The sequence below is a fragment of the Ixodes scapularis genome, unplaced genomic scaffold, assembly GCF_016920785.2.
Source record: "Ixodes scapularis isolate PalLabHiFi unplaced genomic scaffold, ASM1692078v2 ptg001458l_1__unscaffolded, whole genome shotgun sequence".
Taxonomy (NCBI): domain Eukaryota; kingdom Metazoa; phylum Arthropoda; class Arachnida; order Ixodida; family Ixodidae; genus Ixodes; species Ixodes scapularis.
In genome coordinates, this window is record NW_024610152.1 from 244,156 (window position 1) to 271,464 (window position 27,309).

Consider the following 27,309-nt stretch of genomic DNA (forward strand, 5'->3'; position numbering starts at 1 on the left):
GGACAATCTCGGCGATTGAGGGCGAAGCTGGGCTTGCGGCGGCAGGTAGAAGCTTCTGAATTTCCTCCCGCACGACGTCCCGGATAATCTCGCGGAGATTCGGGCTGTTGCAGCTAGAAGGCGAAAGTGCAGCGACGCCGGGAAGGCGCTGGTAGTGGGAGGTCCGTGATTGAAGGGCATGTTCAATGTTTGCCGCCTCGGTGACGAAACCTTTGACTGTTGTCGGAGGGCTCCGGACAAGACCGCCGAAGATGTTTTCCCTCACGCCCCGCATGAGGACGCGCAGTATTTTCTCCTCGGTGGCTTGAGGGTCTGCACGGGTACTCAGCCACAGAACATCATCCACAAAACTCTTGACGCTTTCGTTGGCTGCTTGAAACCTCGTCTGGAGAAGGTCTTCGGCCCGCTGCCTACGATGCCGATTCATGAATGTCCACTTCAGCTCAGTGACACAGGTGTCCCACGACGTCAGCAAATCCTCATGGTTCTCGAACCAGTTCCTTGAAGTTTTCTCAGAAGTAGAGATTTTGTAGGCACCGTTCTGTAGTCCAGCCGTTATGACGGGCTATGCGTTCATAATGTTGAAGCCAGTCCTCCACATCCTCATGGGCCTCACCATGGAATGGTGTCTGATTGCGTGGGGCGACAGGCATGAAGACAACGGATGGAGTGGTCGAAGTCTGCGGCGACTGGTTGTTCATTGTTGGCCTGTTTGACCGCTCGGTCCTGGGTGGCAAAAGTTCAAATTCCGGGTGTAGGCCTTGAATGCAGCGACTTAATCAGGTCTTGGTAGTGTCTTCGTCGGGTCGACGTGGGCTCGCTGTCGGACTTGCACTGCGGGTCCTTGCAGGGGTACGCTGCAGGGACATCCGTTACCCAGCACCTCCACCAAAATGTCACGAATGAACAGGCGAGGAAACAAAGAATAACTGGGGAAACTGAAATGTTTAATGGGGGGCGAACTTGTGCCCAAAAATTAAAAGGAAACAAAAGATAACAGCAGAGCGTCGCGGGCGTTGAAGTCGGCGAAAGAGCAGAGTCAAACGCTGGGGCGAAACTGACCCCGGCTTGCCACGCGGAGCCGCTTTTGTACACGCGTGGGTTTCTGGAGCATTCGGCGTTGAAGGTTCGGCGCGTAGAACATTCTAACCTCGAATCAGCAAGGCTGTTCTCGAATTTACCAGAACATCACATTACAGTGTCAACAAAAATGTGTAGCCGCGGCAAGGAATCGAAGCCTGGCCTTCTGCGTGGAAGGCAAGCGCGATAACCGTTAGGCCACGGGCGCGTTGCCTATTTGGCCAGCTGCGCTCGCGGCAATATGCTGTCTACACTGGAATGCGTCTCTGCCAAACTTCTTATCGCGGCGAGGGTACTTCCCAGTCAGCAATGTTTGCTTATATCCCGCCATAGCTAACTAGACGCATTTACGTCGAGATCATTGATCCCAACACTGATTACTAGGAGGGGGCTATCTTTCGGTGTTTAAAAGAAGATAGCAAATCAAGCCGAAAATAGGGGTGGGTTGCCTTTTGGGGGTAGGGCATCTCTCGGGATTTTACAGCAAGTTCCAGGTGTTTCGTAAGTAGGGGGTGGGCACTTGTCACGATGCAGGCACACGCTTGGTATTTGGCGGCCCTTGCAAGCAAAGCCGAAGCTACAAGCACGAGCATGTGGACCGCATGGGTGCATGCACCACAGGAACGTGCCTTCCTGGGGGGGGTCGCTGAAAGCCTGAAGCTCGCTCTTGTAGCTTTTGATGTGCTAGCACTTAAAATGAAAAAACGAAGTATAGGTTGTATACAGGTACAAGACTTTCTGGCTTTAGCCAAAATAGACCAATCTCTAAGCACTCTCGCTCAAAGCAAGGACTTCTCATTGAAATGTTTCCTTCTAAGACATTCGTTGAGCGCGTAGTCATGCCTAGAATCCAGCACCCTGCCAAGACTGGCCTTATTGGTCACGGTCCAAATGCTCGCAACTGGAGCCACCACACAAGCCACACTTCAGGGTGATAATACGTCGGCCATCTTGGTGGTTAAAATCCCTGTTGCCAGTTATTCAAAGCCTTATCTGAAATGGCAGCAAACGCTTTTCTGTCCCCTCAGATATATTAAAATCGTCTGCGCCGCAACAAAAGCAAAATCGTCCGAGCTTTCAGACACCGTATCTAAACCCCAGCAAGTGGCATTTTCCAATGGTAATCATCGCCAATTTTTCCCATTCTACATTAGGCAACAACTTTGCACACAAGACAATCAAAAAATGAAGCGTCCATACCCTAGCCATGACTGATGTAGTGACCCTAGCTGCAACGTCACGCAAATGTGAAGGTGAGCAACCGTGCACGTTCCATATAGAGCGAGGCGGTCCCGTAATGACTCACCCGGTCGCCACAGTGACGCAGCCGGCCAACGCAACCAACGACGGCACTTCAGACGGAACGTGGAACTCCCGGGCCAGTCCGTCCATCGGATTGTCGGACAAAGACAGCCAGTCCAACTTCAGTTCCACTACGCTTCCTGGCAGGTACTGCAGAAACCAGGAAGGAAGAGTGTGCTGCAGAAGAGCCTTGACTACACTCCGTCTCCCTGTAACTTGGGAAATGGCAAAGGCTAGGGTCCCAGTAGTTGCACGGAGTGCTGTCAAAGCCACGGACGAGAGAAAAGAAAGCCGCTTTTGTAAGAATTTTGAGCTACAGGCTAAGCTTTTAGGGTTAGAGGGGCAACGTCTGGGACACATAAAGGAGGATCCTGATAAGAGGGGAGTTCCTTCTTTTCCTCTTTAACAACTGCTTGGGTTACACTCTCACCCCTGTACCTTTGGTAAGGGCTACCACGTCCTTTGCCTCCCTTGCTCTCATTGGCTCGGAGCAAGGTCTTCCCCCCCCCCCCCCCCTGGCTAAGTGCTTGTGCTGAACGCAAACGGAGGTGTAACCTAAAACGAGGTGCGGAGGCGTAACCTCAAGCAAGGCACTATTTGCGGCTTTTTTAAGACAGCTTAGATGCAATAAAGGCAAGTTTTTTAGTCTGCTGATATTTCAGACCGTTCTATCATTCGGACGTCTTGTCGGTCCCTGCGAAGTCCGAAAAATCGGTTGGCGACTGTACTGCTGCACGCTGCTGCATGGCACCTGTTTTCAATGCTCGCGTGTCCTCTGCTTCAGGGCCGCTGGAGGTCTGTTTTTCAATGGGGGCTCTAACATGAACGGGTGCAATGCAAGCGACTGCCAACTTTATTTTCCTGCAGTGCTGAGATTCACTATTCCGTCAACGGGGCAATCGAAACCGAAGCCACGCCACTCCCCTCCATGGCCAAAGAAGTCCCGTAATGCAATGCACGCAGTGTTGCAAGCGGAGATTTTCTTAAGATGTCTTTTGCTCATTCGTTTCTGGACCGGATTAAGAAACATCATTCCTACTCTGAAGAGAATTTAAATCTGGGCAATGTGACAAAGCTTTCCCATAGTATGTTAAAAATTGAGGTCCACCGCCGCACAAATCGTGGCTTCCCTGTGGAAATAACCGCGCTCGTGAGATCGGAGGTTCTTCTTTCCTGCATTTCACAAGCTTTCATGAGGAGACAAATAGTATAGAACATCTAGAATGGCTTTTGTGTGTACTGCAATTTCTGCTCATCTTATTCAGTGCTGTCATCCTAACAGTGAACAGCATCTGGCAGGTCATGCTTTCGCTAACGATGACGCAAGGGGTACCCAATTTTGTAAAGCAAGGGACTACCAGCATGTATGCAGTGTGTCTAAATGCGTGCAAAAAGCAAAAAAATATGGCAGTTCATGACTTGATGCAATCCTTTGACATATCCTTAGCAGAAAGCGCTTTTACCAATGACAAAATTCAAGCTTGCGCAATCCCTAAGCGTAGTGTGAACGGCTTAAATTTTGCGAGGATCTCATTTTTGCATGCGACATAAAAAATACTGCGAAGAATTGGCCTGGGGGTATATTACTCTAAGGTAGCTAATACATGCCATATCACTCCAAATAAAAAAAAATGTTGTGCCTGCAAAGTATTTCCAAAACCCATACTTTCCAAACTTTGCGAAATAATGAGGTCACAAAAATAGTGGTAATTCAATTCAACTGGTAAGAATTTGAATTGGGACTGAAGTGCTCAAGCGGTTAAAAAAACAATCATTTTATCTGCCTGTTTTGCTTCTCTCAGATAAGTGGACGATTGCATGGAGCTACTAAAAGTTGAGTACTGTAACAAAAAACTTTGTACAGCAAGTCACAAAAAAAAAAAAGGTTTTTTTTTTTTTTTTATAGCAAAAAGAAACTGCAGTGCCCAATGCTCGTTGTCTGCTTGAATCTAGCACTAGCAGTCCTAACCAGATGTCAAAGTTTCAGCACAAACCATTATCTCACTTTTTGAAAATTCTAAAGGGATATAATGGGGTCCATTCTCGGCCTTTTTCGCTAACTGGTGCCATAGAGCTTAAAAGGTAATTGCAAAGAAAAAAAAGTTTTCTTTTTTTTTTTTAAACAGCCTAATTGGGACAAGCATGTCAAAAAACAATTTTTCCACGAGAAAAAAAATTTTTTATTGCAATATTTATTGTGTGAGACTGATTTTAGTTTGCGGCAATTTCGTCCGTTTTAAATCGCGCACCACGAAGTTGGGGTTCCATGACGTTTAGACCCAATTGGCTGCTATGCTTCTCATTGGCTAAGAGTTTGATTGACAGCTTAGATCTTGGTTGTGAAACCTTTGTTATTTGTTGCAATTTCCTTTTGAGCAGCATATTTTTATGTTTAAAGAATAACCCACGTAATGAGAGTTATCATTTTTTACAAAAGGCTTACAAGACGGGAACTTCCGTTTGGATTAATACAATAACAAACAAGAGCTTCGCCATTCTTTCGAGGCCGCCGATGTCTCTGTTTCCGCCTGTCTCGCCTACCTCGACTAGTCGTTTCGCCGAAGTAATCAGTGTTTCATGTTGACCTAGGTGCTTGAGTGAGACTTCCTGTAGTGAAGTAGTGTGTGTTTAGCAGCTGTCGCAGGTGTTAGTGATAGGAAGTGACGCAGGGTTTTGGTTTTCATAGCGCGGTTTGTTACTTTAGTTTTCGTCTTTGCTTTCTTAGCGTGCTTTGTTGTTTTCTTTTTTCTTCTTTTCTTGCGCATGCAAATGCTGGCTTTTTGGTGACGTCGGCTCCTGTAAAGCGGCGCTGTCGCTAAGCGCTGCGAAATCAGTGATCGCAACAGCGAGTCTTCCAGCAGCCATGTCGCCCCGAAAAACCACAAGCTAAATGCTATTTGGCTGCAGGCAATCGGGAGTTTGTGTCGCGACAAATGAGTCCAGGTATGTTCTCGTCATTTTGCTCCGGAGGCCTTCGAGATTCGCACCAGGTGCACCGAACGTCCATGACTGAGACACGGCTGTTACGTAAAAAACCTGGCACAGCCAGGTTATTACGTAACAGCTGTCCGCAGAAGCCTTCAGACGTCCAAATTCTGCTTTAGACGACATATATATTTTTTTTTTCTCGGCTTCCCAACCATCTTACCTAAAGTTGTTTGAATTGAATGTGTACTCTTATCGTGAATCAGCTTGTGATTACGCCTTTGTAGATCATCTTATTCACTTTGCTGGAGAGACGCAAACGACGGGCATAACAAAATCGTTTGCATATTCTGCATACCTCGCAAAATAACTTCCCCAGTCATCCTGCGATACACAAAGTCCGCACCGTCCTGACTTCCCAGTTTTGTACCTGCATTAGAGCAGTTTGTACCTGCTAGTAGGTATGCCTACTGAAAAAGGAACTTGGGGCAGTGTCAGAGAGGAAAGAGACAATGTTTGGAAAGCTTGGTTACTCTCCCCAATTTCTGAACTCTCAAGTGATTGTACCATAATAAACGCACCAACGCCTCTTCCCAAATTAAAGAAAAAGCACTATGTTCACTACGTAAAAAATGGTCTCAGTTCATGCATCTGCGGGCAGGTACGAAATCTTGCTAAAATTTATTCATACCGCATGATGAGCACTACAAACTCGCAAAAGATTTGCAGGAAAATATGGGTGGTGACTTAAATTTCCCTGAAATTCTGTGTAACCGGTCGTTTGCAGGACCGAATCATCTACTCGAGCAGTGTGCGTCGTTGTGCAAACATGTCGCTGTGCAAATGCAGTCTAACAACAAGCATAAAAACGGCAGATTTAGAACAATTTGGAGTCAAGTGTTCAATTAAAACGATGTAATTTTGTTGAAAACGCCCCGCAGCTTTTTACTCACGGTATGCGTCGGGAATCTTCTACATTGTTAGACAGAACCAAGAAAGATTTACTTTTAAAAACGCTCGCTGCGTCCTTTCTGACCAGTTTGACTGGATCAGCTGACGACGATGGGACTGAACCCGTTGAACCTCAACCCCACAACAACCAATTTGCATTCCGTGTTAGTGTGGGTGTCTACTTTCAAGCACTGCACCACACACACGACAAACGTTTCAGTTCTTTGTCGCATCGCCGTGTTGCACCAAACAGAACGAGATCGCCGAAGTAAACGCAGCGCTGTCGTGAACCTTGGCTAGTGTTTGCGCACTCGTGGACCCTGTGACTCCCTTCGCTTTCAAAGCACACACGACGATTACGAATGATACTTTCCGTCTTCCGGGAACATCTCAGAGGCACTTCTCAGGTCACGTCTTCGTATACATGTGCTTGCAAACCAAGGAGGCTTCTGGCGTCCCGTCAAACCAAAACAATACCGGCACCACGTTGAACGTGCGTTGTTCCAAGATTTTCATGGACAAAACAAATACAACGAAAGCAAACCGGCTCTAGCTTTCAGCGTACATCGACGGCACCTTCACTTCCCCCCCCCGCCCCGATCCGTGGCCGGAAGTGAAGACGCTGCGTAATCCGCAGCCAAGTCAATCCAAGAGAATCCAAGACTGAGAGGCGAGGTGTACTTCTGCGTGCGGGTTGAAAGAGCGGGAGTTTCAAGTGTGGAGAGGTTGTGACTCCGACTAAATTACGTCCTGTAACGTAAATATTGCTAAAAAAATTTTTTTGTTTTCGCAGAAGATTTGTTTTGTGATATGCTTGTCCCAATTAGGCTGTCTAAAAAAAAACTTTTTTTTTCTTTGCAGTTACCCGTCAGCCGCCTTTTTCCAGTTGAAAATTTAAGAAAATCCCTGATAACTGTGAATGAATTAATGAATAGTGCTGAAACTTTGCCACCTGGTTCGGATCGCTAACGCTACCTTTGGGCGGAGAATGAGTGTCCGGCGATGCACAGCTTATTTTTGCAGTAAAAAAAACATGTAAATTTTTTGGGGAAGAAACCTCGCAGATGCACTGACAGTGGATGGTTGAATAGATACTCTCAGCCATCAGTTATATGCCTACTGTTGACCAGTACAATATATTTGCAACGTGACAATCACATCCCGTGTTGCAAATAACAAAATTTTAAAAGAAATTATTTTGTTTTGTTTATATTAATTCAAAGGCATCTAGCAATGCACTACATGAGGGGGAAAGCAAGGTGTGGGAAGTCGTAATACATATCACACATGCACATAAAGAAAGATCAGAAGTAGTGACAGTTACTGTGATTTAGTACAGGGTGTTACTTTTAAATCAAACATGTATAAAATAAAAAAAAGTAATGAAAGGAAATTTTTAATGCCGTCTTTGCAGGTGACTTATATGGCCAGTGGGACGTAGTTAAAGTTCCGCGTTTTCGGTTTTTATTTTTTCCAAATTGGGCATACTTTTTTCGGTGTTTATTTTAAGATTCAATTTCCTTTTTTTTTCTGTGTATATTTATTCCCCAAAAACTTTTACCGTTTTTTTCGGTGAATATGAAAGAAACACCATTGGACACCGGATGAGACGATCCTTGTAGCTGTGATATTTGTGATCACTCCAAGACTAACGGCACATATACATACGTGGTCTGCAATCATTATGCGAGTAAATACGGTAGGCTTTTCCTCTCCCTCACCTGTGCGTTGGTCCTCGACGTTTCAGGAGTGGGCTACCTGGCCCCCACACCCCAACGAGTTTGAGACCCCTGTACTATAGCCACTGGCATCCTAATCTAAGGAACGAACCACGAAGCAAAAAGCAGTAACATAATGAACCATGCCCTGCATTCCTCGAGCTTCCAAGGACTACATATATCATAGACTCACTGCACCTGTCTTTGTACACAGAGCCACGTCGACCGGATCACGACGTCTCCGACATACCTGCAAGGCGTTGTCGCTGAGCTCCAGCTTACGCAAGGATTGCATCGATCCCAGGGAGTCGGGCAGCAGTCTGAGGTTGTTTCCGGGAGCCAAGAGCGTTGCCAGCTTCGGCAGACGACACAGCCCCGGCGGGAGCGCAAAGAGCTGCGGTAGTGGGTCGTGCGCCCCAATTAGGAATACGCCCTACAGCTTGTAAACACCTGTTCGCACGTAAGGTATAGACGCAGCGCTATAGACATGGTGCCGACCTTGTGCTATGTCAGCGTTGCGCGACAAGTGGCACCGTCTGATGTACTGGTGGCACGCTACACCCGCCTCTCCCAGCGTACGCGTGCAATGCAGCACTAATTGAGCTGAGTTAGTGCTGAGAGTAATGCTAACGTGGCACTTATTTCGCATCATCACAGCGCCGCGCTGCATGTGTGAACCAGTCATAATCGTGTCAGCATGCAGACAAAAGCGCTTTGTGAATACATGAACCCGTCAAAGTGTCATCTGATGTCACAACGTCACATGATGTCACAGAGATTGTATGAATGCAGTGCACCTAGAATGCCTTTGGGTTCACGTCACAGTGTCATGTTACACTCACGCAACGCTGTGATGTCACCAGGGTTACATTCAGAGACATGAAAACTCCAAGGCTGGCGCTATAAATGCTACAGACTTAAAAAGAACTACAGTTTAACAATGCCATAGACAAGCGCTACTGTAACAGCATGCCTAGCAGCGAAATTAAAGGAATACTGGGTTGCGAGAACAGCTACACCTAAATTTCTCCCAGATTTCATAAAAGTAGTACCGCCCAGTCCTGCAGGTATTGTGAACTTTTTATGAACAATGCTCGCACACCTACTTCGCCGCAGAACATGAGAACTACCAATCACTGCCGTTTTCAGAGAGAGGCCAGCGAACAGCGAAGCACCGATAACAGTTGTATCGTATCTCCGATCTAGAATGCTACCGGCGCCTCGCCATTTTCCGCCCTCCTTTCATAAATGACAGTAACAGACGTGCCCTGCAAAAAGGCAGACACTCATACTGTCTTTGCAACAATTAATGAATAAATGAATGAATAAATAAACGTATGAACGAACAAACCTCATTCTGCGAGACGTCCAGCTCCTCCAACGTGTCTCGAACTCGTCCCTCGAACAGTCTCTCAGGAAAGGCCCTCATTTCGTTGCCGGCGAGCACAAGCCGGCGGAGGGGAAGGTCGCCCAGCGCCGCCGGAATCTCCCGCAAGCAGTTCTCGCCGAGGTCGAGGTGGCTCAGGCGTTCCAGCGAGGTGACCTCGCGGCCGACGCGGGCCAGCGAGCAACCCCGGGCTGTCAGCGTCTTGAGCGTGTCCGGGAAGCGGGAGGGGTAGTCGCCCTTTTTGGCGACCACCATCGACGACTTGACGGGGGTGACCTTGGTGGGCGGCTGGGAGAGGTCGGCGCACTCGACGGGTTGACCTCGCACCAGGCGCCCCAGGAGAGTCAAAAATCCACGGAGGTTAACAGGGTCGGCCTGAAAAACGGGGCAAAAACGTTCTCCAGCTTGACAGCCCGCGGGAGCGTCGGCAGTCGGGAGTTGGGATGCCGCGATGACGGCGACACTCGCCTCTGCTGGTGCTTTTTGCCGGGACCCCCTTGACGCGTGGGCGGGACAGGATGCTAAACACGCCTGTCCAAGACACACCCCAGGCAACATGGTCCTGGGGTAACTAACGGCTGGTTCACGCAGTTCTTGTCGTGAGCAGTGAAGTGTCTACATTTTTAGGATTTTTTAAACATTATTCTTTCGCCACATGCGCGAAATAAATCCGACAATGTTATAGATAACCGTTTCTCGTAGACAATATGCAACTTTGATCTCGCGAAGTGCTCAATCGCAGTCCAACGCAAATGTGCGAACCAGCCGTAAGTGTCACCGGAGATGAGAATAAAACTGAAACTCAATATCATTTCAAACGACGAAGCTGTAGCAAAAATGAAAACATTCAAATATCTAGGTGTCAGATGTACACGAGGTTGTTACGAGGGCCGTGCGAACACTTGTATTTCTGCGTCCAAACTTTTAAGAAATCGACAACAGTAGACTATAACAGAGCTCGCCCGGCTCGTCTCGCCTAAGTCCACCCAGCGTTGGAGTATGAAGGCACTGTCTGAGATGCCCTCAAGGAAACCGCATTGAAAGACAAGAGAGGATACAAAACTCTGCTGCTGGCAGAATGGTGGTAAAGCTATAGGATCATTTGATAGAAAATACATTGTGCTCATACACACAAATATACGCACAAATATAACTATCGGGAAACGACAATTCATAACCTAGGGGTAAAAATAGCTTAAATCCCGATCGTTTAACCGACATTAAAACAGTCATTCGAAGCATTGAAACAATATTACTGGAAAGCCGATTCTGTTCTTCAACTGTATGTGGAAAGAAACTATAGAATTTGAAGGCATCACCCCCACAGTTACAAATGCAATCCAACCGTTGTGAAATAAAATATGGCAGATGCAAAAACCTGCTTTTGTCCATTCATTTTGTTCGAGCATATGCTGTGAATTAGATTTAACTGACAACCTTTTGCATGAAAATACAGTGGCATATATTGATGCTACAGTGGGTAGCCCTTGCAAATTCAATCGTTTGCTTCATGATTTATGAAGCTTGTAAACAGCCTACCGTTTGTAAGTGTGAAAATTGAATAAAGTATGATTAATTAGTTTAACTGAAGCATGTGTCGTTTATCCAATTCAGAAGCTAATAAAATACACTTACAAAAACAATATGGCAAACTCAAAATTTGACTAATTACTGCTTTCTAATTGAGTCACTGCGATTGCTGGAAGCAATTTTAACCAATAAATTATGGTGTTATTATAACGTTGAATCTGTTCTTAGTCCATGAATCCAATCTTGCTGTGGTTTGACTTGGAAAGGTTTGATGCTACAATTATTAGTTGAGTGCGAACAGTGAATTTTGAGTTTGAAGCCAATTTGAGGCGAATAATGTCGAGACCAATTTTAACGAAGTCAATGGGAATCGGAAATCACTTCGTTATATCCGCTATTTCGTTATAACAGACTTCGGTTATAACGAAGTGCAAAAGAGAATAGGAAAACGCGATCGCTTCGCTGTAGCCGCTATTTCGTTATAACCAACATTATAACCGGTCTTAACAGAAGTGGTCTTGACCGAACTTTTTCAAATCGGATCTCAAATAGTTTCTTCATGTCTTTCACTACTGCTGCATTATGCTTATATGAAAACCCAGCTAAACTTGTGAAGGTTGTTCTCAAGCTTCAACTTGTCTACTTATAAGCTAATTTTAATCTAACCATATTAAGGAACTGCGACCTCAGGAACTCTGATGCCTTGGGTTGTCAAATAAACAACGTAGTTAGCATAAAATTAAACTTGTAGAGAAGCCGGGCTATACCCAAATGAGTGGATTTACAAATCCTACTATTTGCAAATATTCCTCCTACTTCAAATTTGAAAAAAAAAAATACAAGTCTTGCTTTATGCAAATGCTCTTTCTTCAATCTCAAATTTGAAAACAAAATAAAAAGTAATTACAAATGATGAATACAGGTTGTCAGGGCACATCAGTCTAACATATCCTCTTGCATAATTTAATATTGAAAATTTTACTGCAATGTAGATATCAACATTCATAAAATTTCAATCTTTTTTTTTTTTAATACATTAGGTACGCGTGTGCACCATTCATTTTTGAAAAAGTACCTTTTTCCGAAGCACGCAATTGCAATGTTAATACTTTTCCAAGTGCTCATTGCGGCCAGTTACCCTGCTGAGTGTGCTTCATACCGCGCACGAGTGCACTGCAGAAAAGCAACACCCGCATAGTTCGCTTCCGCGGGTGTTGCTTCTCTGCAGTGCACCTGTGCGCGGTAAGAAGCGCGCCCAACGGAGCCAGCCTGCTGCGATCAACACTTCGAAAAATATAAAAGCAGCAGTTCATTTCGAAGCAAATATTGAATAGTGTATTATTCTAAACTACTCTTCGAAATATTCAATATTTGCACAACACTAGCAATTATAGATTTTGGAAAGAATTTCCATCAAGAAATTATGGCGTTCCATATTAGAATTATAAGTCTGTTCCTAGTCCATTAACCCAATCTTCTTGCATTTGAGAAAGTTTGACAAAGCATGTACTTGCCATTTTGATAGAGTCCCATGCCAGAGGGAACAACAAAAAATGTAACATGCAAGTTGCTTGGAAATGGAATGTTTCATCGGCAAAGAGCAGCGCACCTTTTTGATGACAACATCGTGCTTGGGGTCATGGAAGCTGATACGTGCTCGTCCTTCGCACACACACCTTGTGAACACTTGGGCGATGTTGCCATCAACCTAAACAGCAAAACAAGAAAGCGGGAAATGGAAGCTTTGCAATGATCTTTCATAGTATAGCACACCGCAAAACCGTTGAATTTTAAGAGCTGCTCGAAAGAGCAAAATTTAGAACTAACTATAAGCCTTGCACCACAGGCACGGAGTCTGAAACTCCAATAAACCTTACAAAGTACCTGGAATGTATCAGCTATGCAAATTCATCCCACTTTTGCTAGAAAAACTTGCGCGAGGGCACCACTACCGTCATCCATTGGCCATTGCGCCAACCACACGCGTGTCGTTATTCTCTTACTTTTCACTCCGGTAAGCTCAGCCTTCGAAAGTTTTACGAACAGAATGCACCATCTACGGGCAACTGTGCAGTAGATCATAGCACAATATGTCAAGAAATCTATGTTTGCAGCCCGTTCTAAGTGGGTCAGATCCATCTGTCCCAAACACACATGTGGCATGGAAAAACAAACCTATTCTTTTGAGACATAATATTCATTTTGTAGAAATCTGGACAACAAGCCAATCGAAATACAACTCTTCGCGTATGGAAGAGGGAGTCGTCTCAAATGTGATAAACGCAATGAGGCTCTGCCCCTGCAGCTGTTCTTTCCTCATGGCGGTGGCAATGGCGGAGAGCAGATGACATTTAAGCCATGATTTCCTCGTTCGTTGGGGCACCTCTGCTACCTGTTTGTCTAAAAGGAATACATGCCCTTCATACTATTTCCTGTCCCTTTTCTTGAAAACAAAGTCATCATTGGTAAGGAAACTGTAGATTTCTGAAAGCCATAGAAAAGACAAGACAGAAATCACTACAACTAGCAGATGATGCCGGCAGACAGCATCAGCGTTCGGCGTCCGAACGCCAATTTTGATGCCACTGTTCCCTCTAGATGAGGAGCAGATGGCACTGTTGTTTGCTCTGATTGGAGGAATGCAGTGGATAGAGGCAAACACAGCTAGCCTTTGTGTCCATCCAGTATCCTTCCAATCAGAGCTCGGCGCTCTGGCGTCACTGTACCCGCTGCACACATAAAGATCATATATGCTAACTCTACAGGAAATGGTCTGACATTTTCCCATGCATTCTGGCTGTTGCAAGCTGTGGAACATGGAGGCAGACCTTTGGAGTCCCACAAATGGTTAACAACTAGCTTTACGTCTTATTCCCTAGATTACACGGTCTTCCCAAGAACCAATCCACATACTTACCGGTGGAAAGATAGTTGCGCTCCTTTCAAAGCTTTCTTTTTGCATAGCGTGCAGGTGTATGGCATCGCGTCAATGCAAAACTAAACCGGATAAGCAGCTTCGCGCTACAGTTTTGGTAGGCGCGCCCCAGAAAAACAAAACCGCATAACCGCCACATTTCCGAAATTTTGACAGAAGGGGAGTTAATGCAGCGTAATGACTTTATTGCTTTTTATAAGCGTTAGAATAGCTCAGAATTTAGTTTACAATGTTAAATTATCAGTTTATTTTGCTGACAGTTTTCAGTATCCGCGATTACCATTGCGACGTCCTTCAGCTGGCAACATTGGTTTCTCTCGTGTTGTGTCACGCTCTTTCACTTGGGAATCCAAATGTTGGCGCAGAGAATTCGCCACTCCTCCTTACCCACCTTTACCCCCCTGGCTGCACAAGAAGCAGACGAACTTGCTCGCCGCATAGCTTCCTTCTCCATTGTAAGCTGGTGGTGAAAACCATAGGGTATGTTCATTGACATCGTTATATACACCATTTTGTTTGTTTATCAGCTGTCTGCACGTGCCAAAGTCAACCATTCCAAAGATGCACCTGACATCATTGAATGTGCAGTGCTTAGAGACCTAAGTTTCATTATGCTGACACCTAACAACAAAATGGCGGATTGACGCCATGTGAAAGCTCACTATTACGTCCACTTGAACAAGACACAATCTCTGAAACGTCAGAGTAAAAGCTGTCTAGGCAGCGATTAGCCGAGTCGGAGTCCATTGCAAACTGATTTTTAGAGTGCAGCTCTTAGGCGCCCGTTTCCAGGTTAAGCGGCGTCAGCGTAATTGCGCTATATTTATGTTATGTGACCTCAACACCTATTCGATTCCCCGCTAAATTTAACGGGGAGAATGACGTCACATGACTTCGTGTCACATCACCTATGAACAAATTCAGTTTCTCCGCTAGATTTAGCGGAAAAATTGACGTCACGTGGCCTCAACAGCAATTCAATTCCCCGCTAAATTTAGCGGGAAAACTGACGTCACAGGAACTTAATGAAAATTCAGTTTCCCCACTAAATTTAGAGGGGAAAATGACGTCACATGACTTGGTGTCTGTCACCCATGAACAAATTCAGTTTCTCCGCTAGATTTAGCAGGAGAAATGACTTCACGTGCGAAGGAGGAGGAGGAGAGGGGGAGAACGGGAGGAGGAGAGGAACGGGGGAGGAGCAAGGAGGAGAGGGTAAGGAGGAGGGACATACCCTTCTCCTCCTCCTCAAGAGCTGCACTCTAATTTCGCATTACAGATTTATAACACATGAAAGAGGAAGCAAAGAGAGAACGGGCAGAGCGCGCTCTTGGCTCATGCCGTTCGGCAGAACACCGGAAGTGAAGACGAAACCAATCTAAACAGAACAGTCAGCACACCTCAAATGGACTGTGCAGCACGAGTGAATCATTAATTGGGAGCTTTTAAACTTCCCGATCAATACTGCACTTCCAAGTTGCCCAGAAAGCCTATGCAACAATGAAGAAAATACAAGGACAGGGTACATACATTCGAGTGCTTGCATATGTATGCGACATTTTTTTTTTGTTTCTTCGTCTGTGTGCAGGTTCTTGTACAACTAAGCAGCACAGTGTTGGCCAAGCGGTTACGCTGAGATACCGGAGAAGAGGGTAATTGTCTGTGAATACTAGGCTTGCCCTAGCATGCATGGGCATACTAGGCCTTTCTCAATCTTTGCCGAGTTACTAAAAAGATCATGAAAAGATTTTTCAATTCCTTCTAACCTCAGCTTTTCTTAACTCAAAAGTGAAATGAGAAATCACATGGTTGTGACAGTATTTTACCGAAACCATAAGTTTTCCCAGCCGACCGAGAATCGCCGAGGTTAGCCGTCCGTGTCCCTCACACCTGGGGCAATGACCGACAAATGTTGACCTAGAGCAGCAGCCGTCCCAGTCGTCATGCCGACAGGCCAGTTGGATTAATTTTGCTTTCATTGAGAGAAATAAGAGTGATGTAAGATTGTCAACTTTGGCAGTGTTGTTTCGGAATATGACGACTCCAAGCTTCCACCCTGCTTACTAAGTGCACCGTGGAACTTGTAGTTTGCAAGTGATGATGAGTGCCGCCACGGCTGCGGCACTCATCGGCCGTTTACGAGAATCCAAATATCCGTCAATTGATCGTTGACGAGCACATACGTACGAGTGATGCAGTGCTCGTGTCCTATGCGCGAGCTGGGTTCGGCCGACATGCTACCGCGGATGGATCACAGTGAAGAGATAGAGAGCTCTTCGAATGAGTAAGAAATAGTCCGCTTTCATTTTCAAATGTTCGTACCTAAAAGCAGGTTTTTGGCTCGCTACCCTTACACACTACAATTTGTAACAGGTTAAGATTTGAGGGGAAAGCTCCTCCCACCCCTTGCCACTTTAGCAGAGCGCTGGAGAGGCTCCTCTCCAGCGTTCGCTCTGCTAAACTGGAAACGGGTCTTCTTTTGACCCACTTTTGAATCTGTTTTCTTTTGACACAGTAATCGCAACCCTAAATTATTTATCCCAATCCAAAATTCATTTCATGGTTCCTTTAAAAGTTCTGACTGTTTTACTTTCAAAATTAGGAATATTTAATAATTTCAAGACCGGCTTTAAACCCTCTTGTGACGGCTTTATGTTGGACCCTTGCCCCATGAACGCAGCAGCCGGCAGTCTGGCTACACGTTTTTGCGGACACTTACCCGGTATTTGGTTCCGCAAGGGTCTTTGACTGTGTTCAGGTAGAGAAAAGGGCTCTTGTTGACCGGGTGTCGCGTAAGCGTAAGCGTCGAGTACGCTGCCCGCCGCTTGCACTGGGTCGGCGTCGGCCCCCCACCGCCGTTCACAAGGCGGTAGTGGATCTCCGTCTCGCAGTTCAACCTCATGGTCGGAAACACTCGCCGGACTTGTTGGGGTCAACGTTGAAATGTCCGGAATATGCAGGTCAGTACAAAACAAAACGGATATCGCGAACTCAACTCAAACGAACACCAAGGAAAGTTCCCGCCGTTCGACGACGAGCCAACGCGCGCGCCATGATAGCATCATGGATAGCTTCGGCAACTACTACCATAGCCAACTTGTCCGGTCAGTTTCGAACGGCACAAAACGTGTATCGTTTGTATACTAAAAGCCGAATACTTACAAATCATTTATTGATACATTTTGGTAAAGCAGATAGAATTGACGGTACAAGAAAAAGTGTTTTGTCCAATCTTCGTTGTTTTTTTCGCTTTTCTTTCAACTTTTTAGCAAGCCAAAGTCAAAGCCGTTTAGAACGCGGCAAATTTCAATCGACTCAAGATGTTCAAATGCGAGGTAATGTGCATACGAGCATCAACTATCATTAAATCGATTAAACACCTTGCTCAGAGTTTGAATGTCCAGAACAAAAATAATAAAGGCGAGAATGAAGGCGCGACACAACACAAAAGAAAAAAAAACATTGCCATGTTTGTTTTTTCACATATTGTTTGCTCATTTCACAGTATTAGCAGTTTAAACAGAAATGAGAAAACGAAACAAAACAGCATGGGTGTCAGTCTTATGAAAGCACTTACGTAAAAAGTGGCACAGACAACTATACAGATGTACATAGCTTGCACCGATGTAACTTGGTCAGACATAATAGGAGAATGGGGGCACGAGTGCAGCTTCCGCGACATTAATTCTGGCCACCAGAAAGAAGGGCAGACAATGGGAGAAAAAGCGCATAGATTCCGCTGCATTAAGGAGACGCTTTTGGCCACCAGAAAGGTGGGCGGACTGCCATCACACGCAAGCCACGTATTGAACTGCGTTATGTTCCAGTATTTGTAATAGCTTCCGCCAATGCAGAAGCCAGCTTTTGGCCGAGTTCTTTTCCCCAGCTGTTTCTCGGGTCCCAAGTAGAACTCACTGTTTCGGAGGTTCCTGCTAACTTCTAACCGTCCTTTTCTTTTTTTTTTTTTTTCTTTTTTTCAGAAAATATGAAGCGTTTAAAGAAGCGCGAAAAAACAGGTGGTAATTGAGCCATCCAACAACCAAAAGTTTTTTTTTCTTGTGAATATTTTATTGCTTGTAATGCGCTCTTACAACCTGAACTTCCAACAATAAAGTCATAAACACACGAGAGGATCATCCCATCCGGTAAACAGCTGCAGCCGCGAAAACACATTTGCAGTTGTTGACAAGCAAATTGGCAGTGAAAAATGTGCAAAATGTCAGCAGTGCAAACAATGTCTCTGTGCACATAACCCTCCCGGATGATACTCTACAGATAACACGAATCTCTGTGATGTGGTTGGTCTGAACCATTTCGGAGCACCCCTTGGAGCAGCCAAAGGACCACTTTGGAACAGCAAAAAATAACTTTTGGATCGTAAGCACACATCAATTTCATTCATACCACTGTGCTAAACTATGCAACTAAAAGAAAATGTCTACTTTTACGCAACTGTTAGCATCAATTGCGTGGCAGGTTTGATTTCCTCGAACCCAGAACAAGCTGTTTGGGTGCGAACACCGAGCACGGCAACAAGCTACCAATTGATGGACAGTATGAACTGCTGTGAATGATTATTTTAGGCATGGAATAAAAGGTAAACCAAAGAGTACATTCAACTGAAATAATGTTCAGAATAATTTTGAGTGACCACGTCGATGTATAATTCTAGGTCTAATGGTTAATCTGTAATAAAACTGCAATTCTTAATTGAGATAAAAGAGCAATGCTTTTGTCATTAAATTATAAACATTAATTACATTTTATATGTAGAACTTCCTTATAAACAAAAGTCGGCATGGGAACAAAATATATCTTTGAAACAATCCAACCGAATGCATTGAGGTTATTTCCAAGCTTCCATCCACTGCTCCAGTTAGTCTAGTTTTAATTTACTTTACTGACTTTGTAACTGAACAGATGGAACCTAGGTACCTAAATGTGATGACCAAACGAAAGCGTTGACATATACCTATAGAGCAATCAATATAAATTTTCTCGCAATATCTAAGTATGCTTGCTAAACCTCGAATCTGAATAAGATATCACAAAGTATTGCGATATCTTATTTTCTATAAAATTATCATAACTTGCTTTTTTCTTTTTTTTAAAGAAATTATTACTGCAGGGTAGAGTTGTTAAATCAACATTTACTACTCCACCTACTTTTGTTGTAGAACTGTTTTTCTTCGTGTTTGGAAGGGGTGTAAATGACATAGTAGTTACTGTTTGCGAGCAATGGTTAAGTGGACACATTTGTAGAAATGTAACAGTATTTCTAACTTATTTACATTTATGCTCATGTAACTCATATCTTTTCCACAGTACCTTTCACAGCACTGCTTCCTGGATACCTCGCTAGAACTGCACAATATTGAAAAGTTTGCAAAAACAGCCTAATATGTAGCAACTGATATTGTATGAATTTTCGAAATTATGAATAGAAGTTTCTAGTGATGCACTATTCAATATTTGCTTGTAGATAAACTGTGATATTTATATTTTCAGAAGTGGTAATTGCATGCATTTTAGCCCCGCTGAGCGTGCTTCTTACCGAGCACAGGTGCATCGCAGAGAACACACAACCGCAAAAGCATGCTTCACGGGTGTTGCTTCTTTGCACTGCACAGGTGCTCGGTGAGAAGCGCAGTTAACATGGTAACCCGCAGCGATCAACATTTGGAAAAGTATGAATATCGCAATAGCGCGCTTGGGAGGAGAGGCACGCTTTCAAAGCAGGATGGTGTATGCATGTACCTCAATTATTTAAAAAGAAATAGAAACTTTGTAAATTTACGCTGATATCTACATTGCAGTAAAGCAATCTGCATCGCCATCTATAATTTTTTTCTTTTTCTTATTTAAGATTGAAGGAAGAATATTGGCATAAAGCAAAAGATTTGTAAATCTACTCAATTTTAGCATCTCTATAGGTTCAATTTTATGTCAAATTCGTCGTTTACTCGCCATCCCAAGGCATTGAACTTTCTGAGGTCACACACAGTCCATAAAGATTAAAATTAGTTTATAAATGGACAATAGGAAGCTTGGGAACAACCTTCATGAATTCAGCTAGGTTTCTGTTTAAGAATGGTGCAACAGTAGTGAAAGCCTTAGAGAAACTATTTGAGTTTCAATTAAAAAAATTCAGCCAGTACCACCATTCGCTGTGAACTCAAAATTCACTATTCGCGTATGAATATGTAGTAGTAAGACCCGCATAAAATTTGATGGTTACTTGCAAAGGCGCTGGTTCTGTCTGAAGATGGTAAACAGAAGCTAGTTGCGTCAGCAAACAAGCGTATCACAGTCTTAGAGACGGAAGTTTTTCTAGACCTTCATGTTTGAAAGCAAGATAATAATTTCTGCTTATAACCGCCAAAACTCTTTAGGTTCGGTACACCTAACCAAAAAGAATGAAGAGGCTCGACGCACGTTGATATGTGGAGAGTAAGCGCAACGTCAGTATCGTACAGGCAAGATGAGCTCGCTCAAAAGCAACATAATATGGAACGGCACTTCTGAACTTTGGCACTGCCACGAGCCTATATGTTAAGGCAAATAAATAAAGTCATACGCCACGAGCAGAGGCACTTCATGAACCGCTTTCGAAAAACCCAAAGCATGTCGTCTACGTGCGACGAATACAAAACGGGAAAAGTATGTTATCTGAACTCTGCACAAACAAACAGAAACTAGGCACGATTCCCAGATGCAGCTGAAGAAGGCCCGAAGTATGCTCGGAACACCCGATCGACGTCTTGAAACACCTGAAAGCGAGAACAAAATTCGTTAGGTTTTAACTACACTCGCCTGGCAGACGCTAGTCTTTAAGCCACAGTCGTACGTCGTACGAAAGACGGCCTGCAATCAGAGGCAAGTTTCTTCCTCGCAGGGCGGTCCAGCCAAGTTGGTTACACAAAGACTGCCTGTAGACGTGTTCGAGACACACGTGTGTGTGAAGCGAACATGCTTTGAACTTGCTCGAGGAGCGCTTGCAGATAACTCTGTCGTCGTGCCTGCGGCGAACTCTTTTGTATGGTGTACGCGTGGTGTGACTGCGGCTTTAGGAATTGCTCCAGCACCAGATACCATGCTGCCCAACCGACGTAAGCCAAAGTAGTCAAAGCACGAGCAAAGCGGTCTATTTCCTCTATCTTATGCCATCTGAGGTGTTCTTTCTTTCCAACTTTCGATGCTTTTAAAAAATATGTCGGTGCTTGTACGGGTGTTTAGCTTCTGCGACGCGATGCGCTTTGCTTTGTCATGACTGGGAAGTGTACGCAATATTAGGAATGCCATTAAAATTACTCAAATAAAAATGGAAGAATGCCTGTTTTTATTGGTCCAAGAAGCTAAAGATTCCCTTAGTAGCTCGCATCCAAAAACTCTCAAAGCTCTATAAGTTGAGGGCTTTGCTTTTCATACGTTCACGATGAGACGTCGTGAACAGTTTTTTCTTTGCAACAACGAAGACAACAGACGTGTGCATTAAGAACTTAAAGCTTCGGCTAAAACATACTTTTAATTGAGTTTAAAAAATGTAACGGCGGAGCACCGCCTCATTAGTTGCGGGATGGGGAGATCTGGGCAAAAAACCTCAACCAGGTATGTCACGAGAAAAGTATGGAGTTACGAGACATTGGCTTTTGTTATGAATGGAGTTCATTCTACAGCTGATTCCACGAAACATGGGACGAATCGTTTCTGCTAAAAGTATGCATCTCGCAGAAAAATGGTTGACTTCGCATTGGTCTGTCTCCAGAAAGTCTCCAATCGAAACCGAGCCTTCAAATGCAGTAATTAGAAATTTAATTGCTGAAAAGTAATTACTAACATAGTTATACTAAAGACCATTAATTTTCCTAAATTACCTTTAGGAAAGGCCAATACAACATCAACCTTTTTTTCTTTACAATGCACATTTTTGGCAGGAACAACTTGGCCTATGTTTTGTGAAACATCCCGTACCATATGAAGCCATTTGGAGAAGTATGGTAGGTGGAGCACTTGAAGAACCTGAGCGGAAATGCGCCGTGTTATCATTATTTGCCCCCATTGTAAAAGACTATGTAGCAATGACTAGTGTAACAGTTAAATACTTGACTCTGTTCTCAACAATATCAGACTGCTCTCGGGAGTCAAAAGTTCACTGCTCTTTTGGATCAACCTTTCTAAATATGTCCGTTTTCTTTATCTCCTTGCTACGCAAAATCTACTGGTTGCTATCTAGAATATTTTGACAGTGAAGAAATTTAATTAGAGGCAAGATTCTACTGCAATGAAAGGAGGACAAGCTTACAAAACTGCAGAGTGCAGAAAATTTCTAACTATCGCTTTCCTAGAGCATGAATTACTTGTTTTGTGCCTCCGACGCCGCGTTCGGCTGGAACTCGCGTTCAATCAGCGAGGCATCAATCGAACACAGGTCCCAGCCAAACGCAGACTCGACACTCGCGTGCAATCTGCGTTAGTCCTACAGTCCAACTGAAATCCCTTCGTTTTACTTTTTTACTGCGAGAGCCTCGCAATGTAGTGTGTAAGCGATGTGCCTTTTAATGTGAAAGCATTAACTGTCACATGGAGCAAAGCCGGCATTGTTTGTAACCGTCTGTTGCAGAAAAACGGCACCCACAAGCAGAATTCCCATTGGCTGCAATGGGTCATATCAGATGCCTCGTCACAGAAACCAGCCGGGCACTCAAGATCAAAGGAGACGTGCCTCAGAAACAAAACACAAATTAAAGCACAGCAACGCAGATGCATCGTCACGGAAGCATTGAAGCCGGAGGGGGCGCCGCGCCTGGGCAGTGGGGGAGCGTGATGTCAACGCTGGTGTGCCGTGAGAAAAAGAAAGACGTGGCGCGCTGCTTGTAGAAATGCGCTGAGTGTAAGAATGCTTTTGCATTCCTACATGTAAGCTGTCTTAAGTGTCTCTGTTTAACTTTTTGTCGAAGAATTAGATCCTTGAGTCAGGCACCACTATTCCCGCAATCAATTGCTTAAGAAATAGCTGGTGCCACATGGCAGAAAACTGGCTTCAAGGACTGCCAGAATGAAACAGTGTGCACATTGAGGAGGAGAGGGGGGAAGTGTGTTAGCACAAAAAGGTAAGCTACAGTAGGCACAAAAGAGACTTTGGGGGAGCTGCGGCTCAATGGAGCCGACGAATCTAGCCTCCTTGGTCGAGGGTGAGCCCACGCTTGCTCGAGCACATGCTCACGTATTTTCGCTCCCAAACCTGTTGGACTGGCGGTTTCCAAAAATGGTCCTTAGAGCACCTCCCACTAGATTTGCACACCACCCTCGCCTGGTACTATGTCTTCCATTTTGAAACAAAGCAGAGAAATACAGATGCATTTACATCAACATAAAAAAAAAGGAACATAGAAAAACAGTAGAAACCCACCGCATCAAGGTTACTTGCACTTGCATCCACCCTCACAATGTCCTTGGTGCCGTAGAAGTGGTCAATCACTTTCATCGTTGTTGTCTCGAACAGTCGCTGCCTGAGAAGTTGAGAAAGTTAGTACGCTCTTTTAGAGTTTCTTTACGCGCATGTGTCATTAAAAATTGGTCGCGTTCTGGCAACAAGGCAAAGCGTGCACGGCGTACGACGGATCCACAGGAGATCCAACAACGGGAAAAGGGCAGGTGACAAAGGTTTCGAGGCTAGGAAGAAACAGTGCGGTCGCTGGCGAGGTGAGAATGGCAGGGAGGAGCCTCAGTTGTCCCGCCTCCGACTCCAGCCCCCTACCTTCGACAACGATTCAATGTCTTGTGCACCCCGAGGGCACGTGCGCGGCCAAAGTGCGGCGGAAGGCACAGAGAGCATGCTGGAGGCAGGGTGTTTGAAAGATGCACCATGCCTTTCTCGTACCGTCAGCGACTACAAAAGAGAATGCAGCCCTTGTGACTGATATGTTAAAAATGTACTAAAAAAAAATAGAACATATGGAAAGAGGAAGGGGCATTGACACAAGGGCAGTTTGTTCCTTTATTTTGACCTCATGAACCGTGAATTGACATATTTTATAAGCCGAGTTCTCAGTCAACCGACCAGAAAGTATGATAGCTGTCTCAGTGAACGAAAGAAATGTGGTCTACAAAATTATGAGAAAATTTTAAGAAAACGATGTCACCCCTGGTCTTCCCCAGGGCTGTGACATCATTGGCCTGAGCCAACTTCGTTCGGGTGCATAGAAAAAAAAAAATCTTTGGAACAGAAGCGCATGCAACGCTGATCCAAGTATGGAAGTGTGCTGGAGACAGGAGAAAGTTCTCAACCTAAGAAGTTGGACGTGGAATAAAGTTGGGTTCACACATTACATTGAGGTGCTAAATGAATACTAGGAACAGCGCTGATTTCAATGTTAGTTAGCACTGATAAAGCACAGCATCGATGCTGTACCACCAATGTGGGGTGAAGTCAGCATTCCATCAGCAAGGTGAGTGCTATTTGAAGTGCTGACCAATAGTGTCGAGGTAGCACTGTGGTGTACGTGAGAATGATCCTTAAGCTTCCGAGCTTTATGCCATTCCCAAGAATACATACCTCTCCAGGAAACTGACGGAGTAATCGTCGGGCCTACCGCTGCCTTGCTCCGCACGTCTGGCAATGCGCATTTTGCAGATTTCATTTGGGCAGTCCAGGAAAAGCACAAACTTGAGGGGAAACTTGTCGGCCATGTCTGCATTCCAGGCCTTCAGCAGCTCGAGGTTTCTAGGAAAGCCATCCAGAAGGAAAGTGTCAGACTTGATCTTTCCAAGTGCCTGCAAAATAAAGAGACAGGAAAAAAAAAAAAAAGATCCGATGGAAATATCTTGGTACAAACGTCACTATCAGCCACTGCGGTGGATAGCGTGACCACCCTCCTGCTAGCGAAATGCGGGACACGCGGGGCAGGGGAAGGGGTAGAGGAAATTTATTAACACGGACACAACGAACCGAGGCTCTGTTAACACTTTTATTATCCTGTACTGTGTATACACCTACTAATTGTAATGCACCGAATAAGCTAAAATAATTTCCACTCCCAGTGATATATTTTTAATGCCAAACATGTTATTAAATGTGTCAAAGTTGAAAACATAAAAATTAACTATATCATAACTGTCAACACTTACTTTTATCAACATAACATATCAACATCAACAACGTATCAACACAAATTTTTGAATGTTATGTTCTTTTTTGACCGTTGCAAGTGTACCAGTCTTTACTAAAAAAAAATCTACAGCAACCTTTTCGCATTGACACAGCAATTTGCAAATAATTATAATATTTCATATTTAAACTTTTGGTGAGCAATTTGTTTTACAATATTTTGCCATTAAAGAGACAGGCACAACGGCACATGTGCGTCGGTTTTCCCGCAAGAACTATGGTCGCTTCCTGCAATGCTTGGATAGAAAATGGAGTACCATTTTGATTCACATGATTACCAGTGACCACCACTCTTCCCTGTTGTTGGGAAGCACCATGAGTTGCGGAGTGAATTTTACGCCAGTCTGAAATGCGGGACATTTTGAAGATTTTGAAATTTCTCGCGCGACGGTCCGGCGAGCCACGGGACGGGTGGTCACCCTATTTGAGGACCCCGAGGGTCTTCTTAGAGTCCCCGAAGCCCTCACTGTTTGCGATTACTGTCTCTCGGAGTTCCGTCCACATTACGGACACTACAAGCGGAGACTTATGCTGCAATTGTGCAGACATCATTGAATGTCGTAGACACCAAAACGTGATGAACAGTGCGATGCGATGACACTTGCGCCTGGCACATGCCTGCCCCAATCCCCAACCCAATCTCGCACCAACGGATGGCCATGTTTTTGGCGGCCCGAGGCCAATGTTGCAGACGGAGCCAAGGTTTCAGTTTCTACTTGTGTCCAAAATTATAGATTTAAAAATATACATCCCATTCTTCGCGAAGCAAATGACGTACCGTAAAATACCGGGGGAGCAAGTCCAGACCATTTTCTCTGAAACTGGATTCATCTAGACATGGGCGCTTGTCCGGTCAAATCGGGCAGTTAGCGTATAATTTGCAGAATTCCCAAGTTCGGAAAATTATAATAGTGGGCGCTTGAATGAAATGGGCGCTTCTGTGGTATTTTACGGTAGTGTCTTTTACTAGGGCTTTTTAATGTGAAATCTCTCATTATCCCGAAATCTTCGGAATTGAGTGGAGTTGCCATTTAACGAGCGTGGAGTACATACTGTATGTTATAGTAATCTGTACCAGAGTCAAACAATATATATAATTTTCAAATATTTGACTGCATATTCTTTAAGGCTGCTAGCATTGAGGTCTACTCAGTATCCTTCCAATCTGAGCCAATCAGAAATCGGCGTTCGGACGTCATCGCAAACCCTGCGTAAGCTCTTCTGCATAGGGATCGCACACTTTTACGTACTTCACAGTGCAAAGCAAAGTTAAACTAATGACACTGTACAGTGTTGGAGCAATAACCGCGTACGTCCCGCTCAAAAACGCCAAAAAAAAAAAAAATGTTCTTACGTTTTTAAGCAGCTCCACTTTGATCCCCGGAGGCACATGTTTACCACCGAGGAGTCGGAATACGGGCCCGTAAGTTGATTCCTCGGTCGCAGTCTCGCGCCTGAACACCTCGCCGACGGAGACGTGCTCGAAGCCGTACTTCTGCGCAGGAGAAAAGCAGAACCGAAACGCGCGTGTGAAACCGACCTATGCCCGAAGTGGAAACCTTCGGGAGTACAAAACGACTGTCACCTGAGCAATTCGTCGGCATACTGTCCCCTTTCCGGATCCGGGTAAGCCCAGAACGAAGACCACGCTCCGGCGTCTTGCCAACTCCTCCATGACGAGGCCGAATCAAAACGATGAAAGAGTTAACTGACCTAGCTAGCATTGAGCGTGTTTCCCATAGAGCGATACTGCGCACAAAACAGCTGCTGGCGAGGCGGCACGTCCGGCACGTCTCTGGAGGTTTCGTCAGTTTCATTTCGGGGCAGTCGCTCGGACGCTTGCCTGACTTGTCCTTGTGCAACCCTCCAAAAGCTACAGATGGATGGATGGATGGATGGATGAATACGGCTGAGCCCTTTGGATCGGGCGGTAGCTTACGCCACCTAGCCATTTTGTTTTACCATTTAAGCTTAGAATATTTAAATGTGAAATCTATATTCACTCCGCAGTGCAAAGAAAGTGAGGCTATGAAACCCCCTTGCCATCAGTGGATAAGAAAATACCTAGTTTTCTCTCGATTTCTGCCACCATTCACTTAATCTTTGCTTGGTAATCTCTACAGTCTTGAAATCCACTCTCCCTTCGCTGTCTCTAAAACCCAATGACTTTATTAAATCTATGTTGTCTTCGGTAGGCATAGGGTGAAGTCCTTTACAGTAGAGTATCAAGTGCTCAGCCGTCTCGTCCTCCTCTCCACAAGCAGTGCACACTGTATCAATTTCCTGGTACTTCACTCTGTATGTTCTGGTTCGC

General features: G+C 44.8%; 2 protein-coding genes across 2 annotated transcripts in view; both read right to left on the minus strand.

The window, feature by feature from the left end:
• Positions 1-16,906, minus strand: part of LOC8039963 (leucine-rich repeat protein 1) — a 23,315-nt gene extending 6,409 nt beyond the window's left edge. Inside the window, exons 1-5 of the mRNA XM_040220568.3 lie at positions 16,548-16,906; positions 12,503-12,601; positions 9,328-9,738; positions 8,227-8,370; positions 2,387-2,532 (exon numbers count right to left, since the gene is read on the minus strand). Of these exons, the coding sequence (XP_040076502.1) occupies positions 2,387-2,532; positions 8,227-8,370; positions 9,328-9,738; positions 12,503-12,601; positions 16,548-16,730 (983 nt within the window). The 5' untranslated portion in view covers positions 16,731-16,906. The remainder of the gene's footprint in view (positions 1-2,386; positions 2,533-8,226; positions 8,371-9,327; positions 9,739-12,502; positions 12,602-16,547) is intronic.
• Positions 16,907-17,874: 968 nt separating this feature from the next.
• On the minus strand, positions 17,875-26,876 carry LOC115320136 (UMP-CMP kinase). The gene is made up of 5 exons (XM_029980252.3): positions 26,581-26,876; positions 26,350-26,490; positions 24,384-24,601; positions 23,238-23,337; positions 17,875-20,598 (listed from the first exon to the last, which is right to left on the minus strand). The coding sequence occupies exons 1-5, from the start codon at positions 26,668-26,670 to the stop codon at positions 20,524-20,526; spliced, it is 624 nt and encodes a 207-aa protein (XP_029836112.2). The 5' UTR covers positions 26,671-26,876; the 3' UTR covers positions 17,875-20,523.
• Between the last annotated feature and the right edge of the window lie 433 nt (positions 26,877-27,309).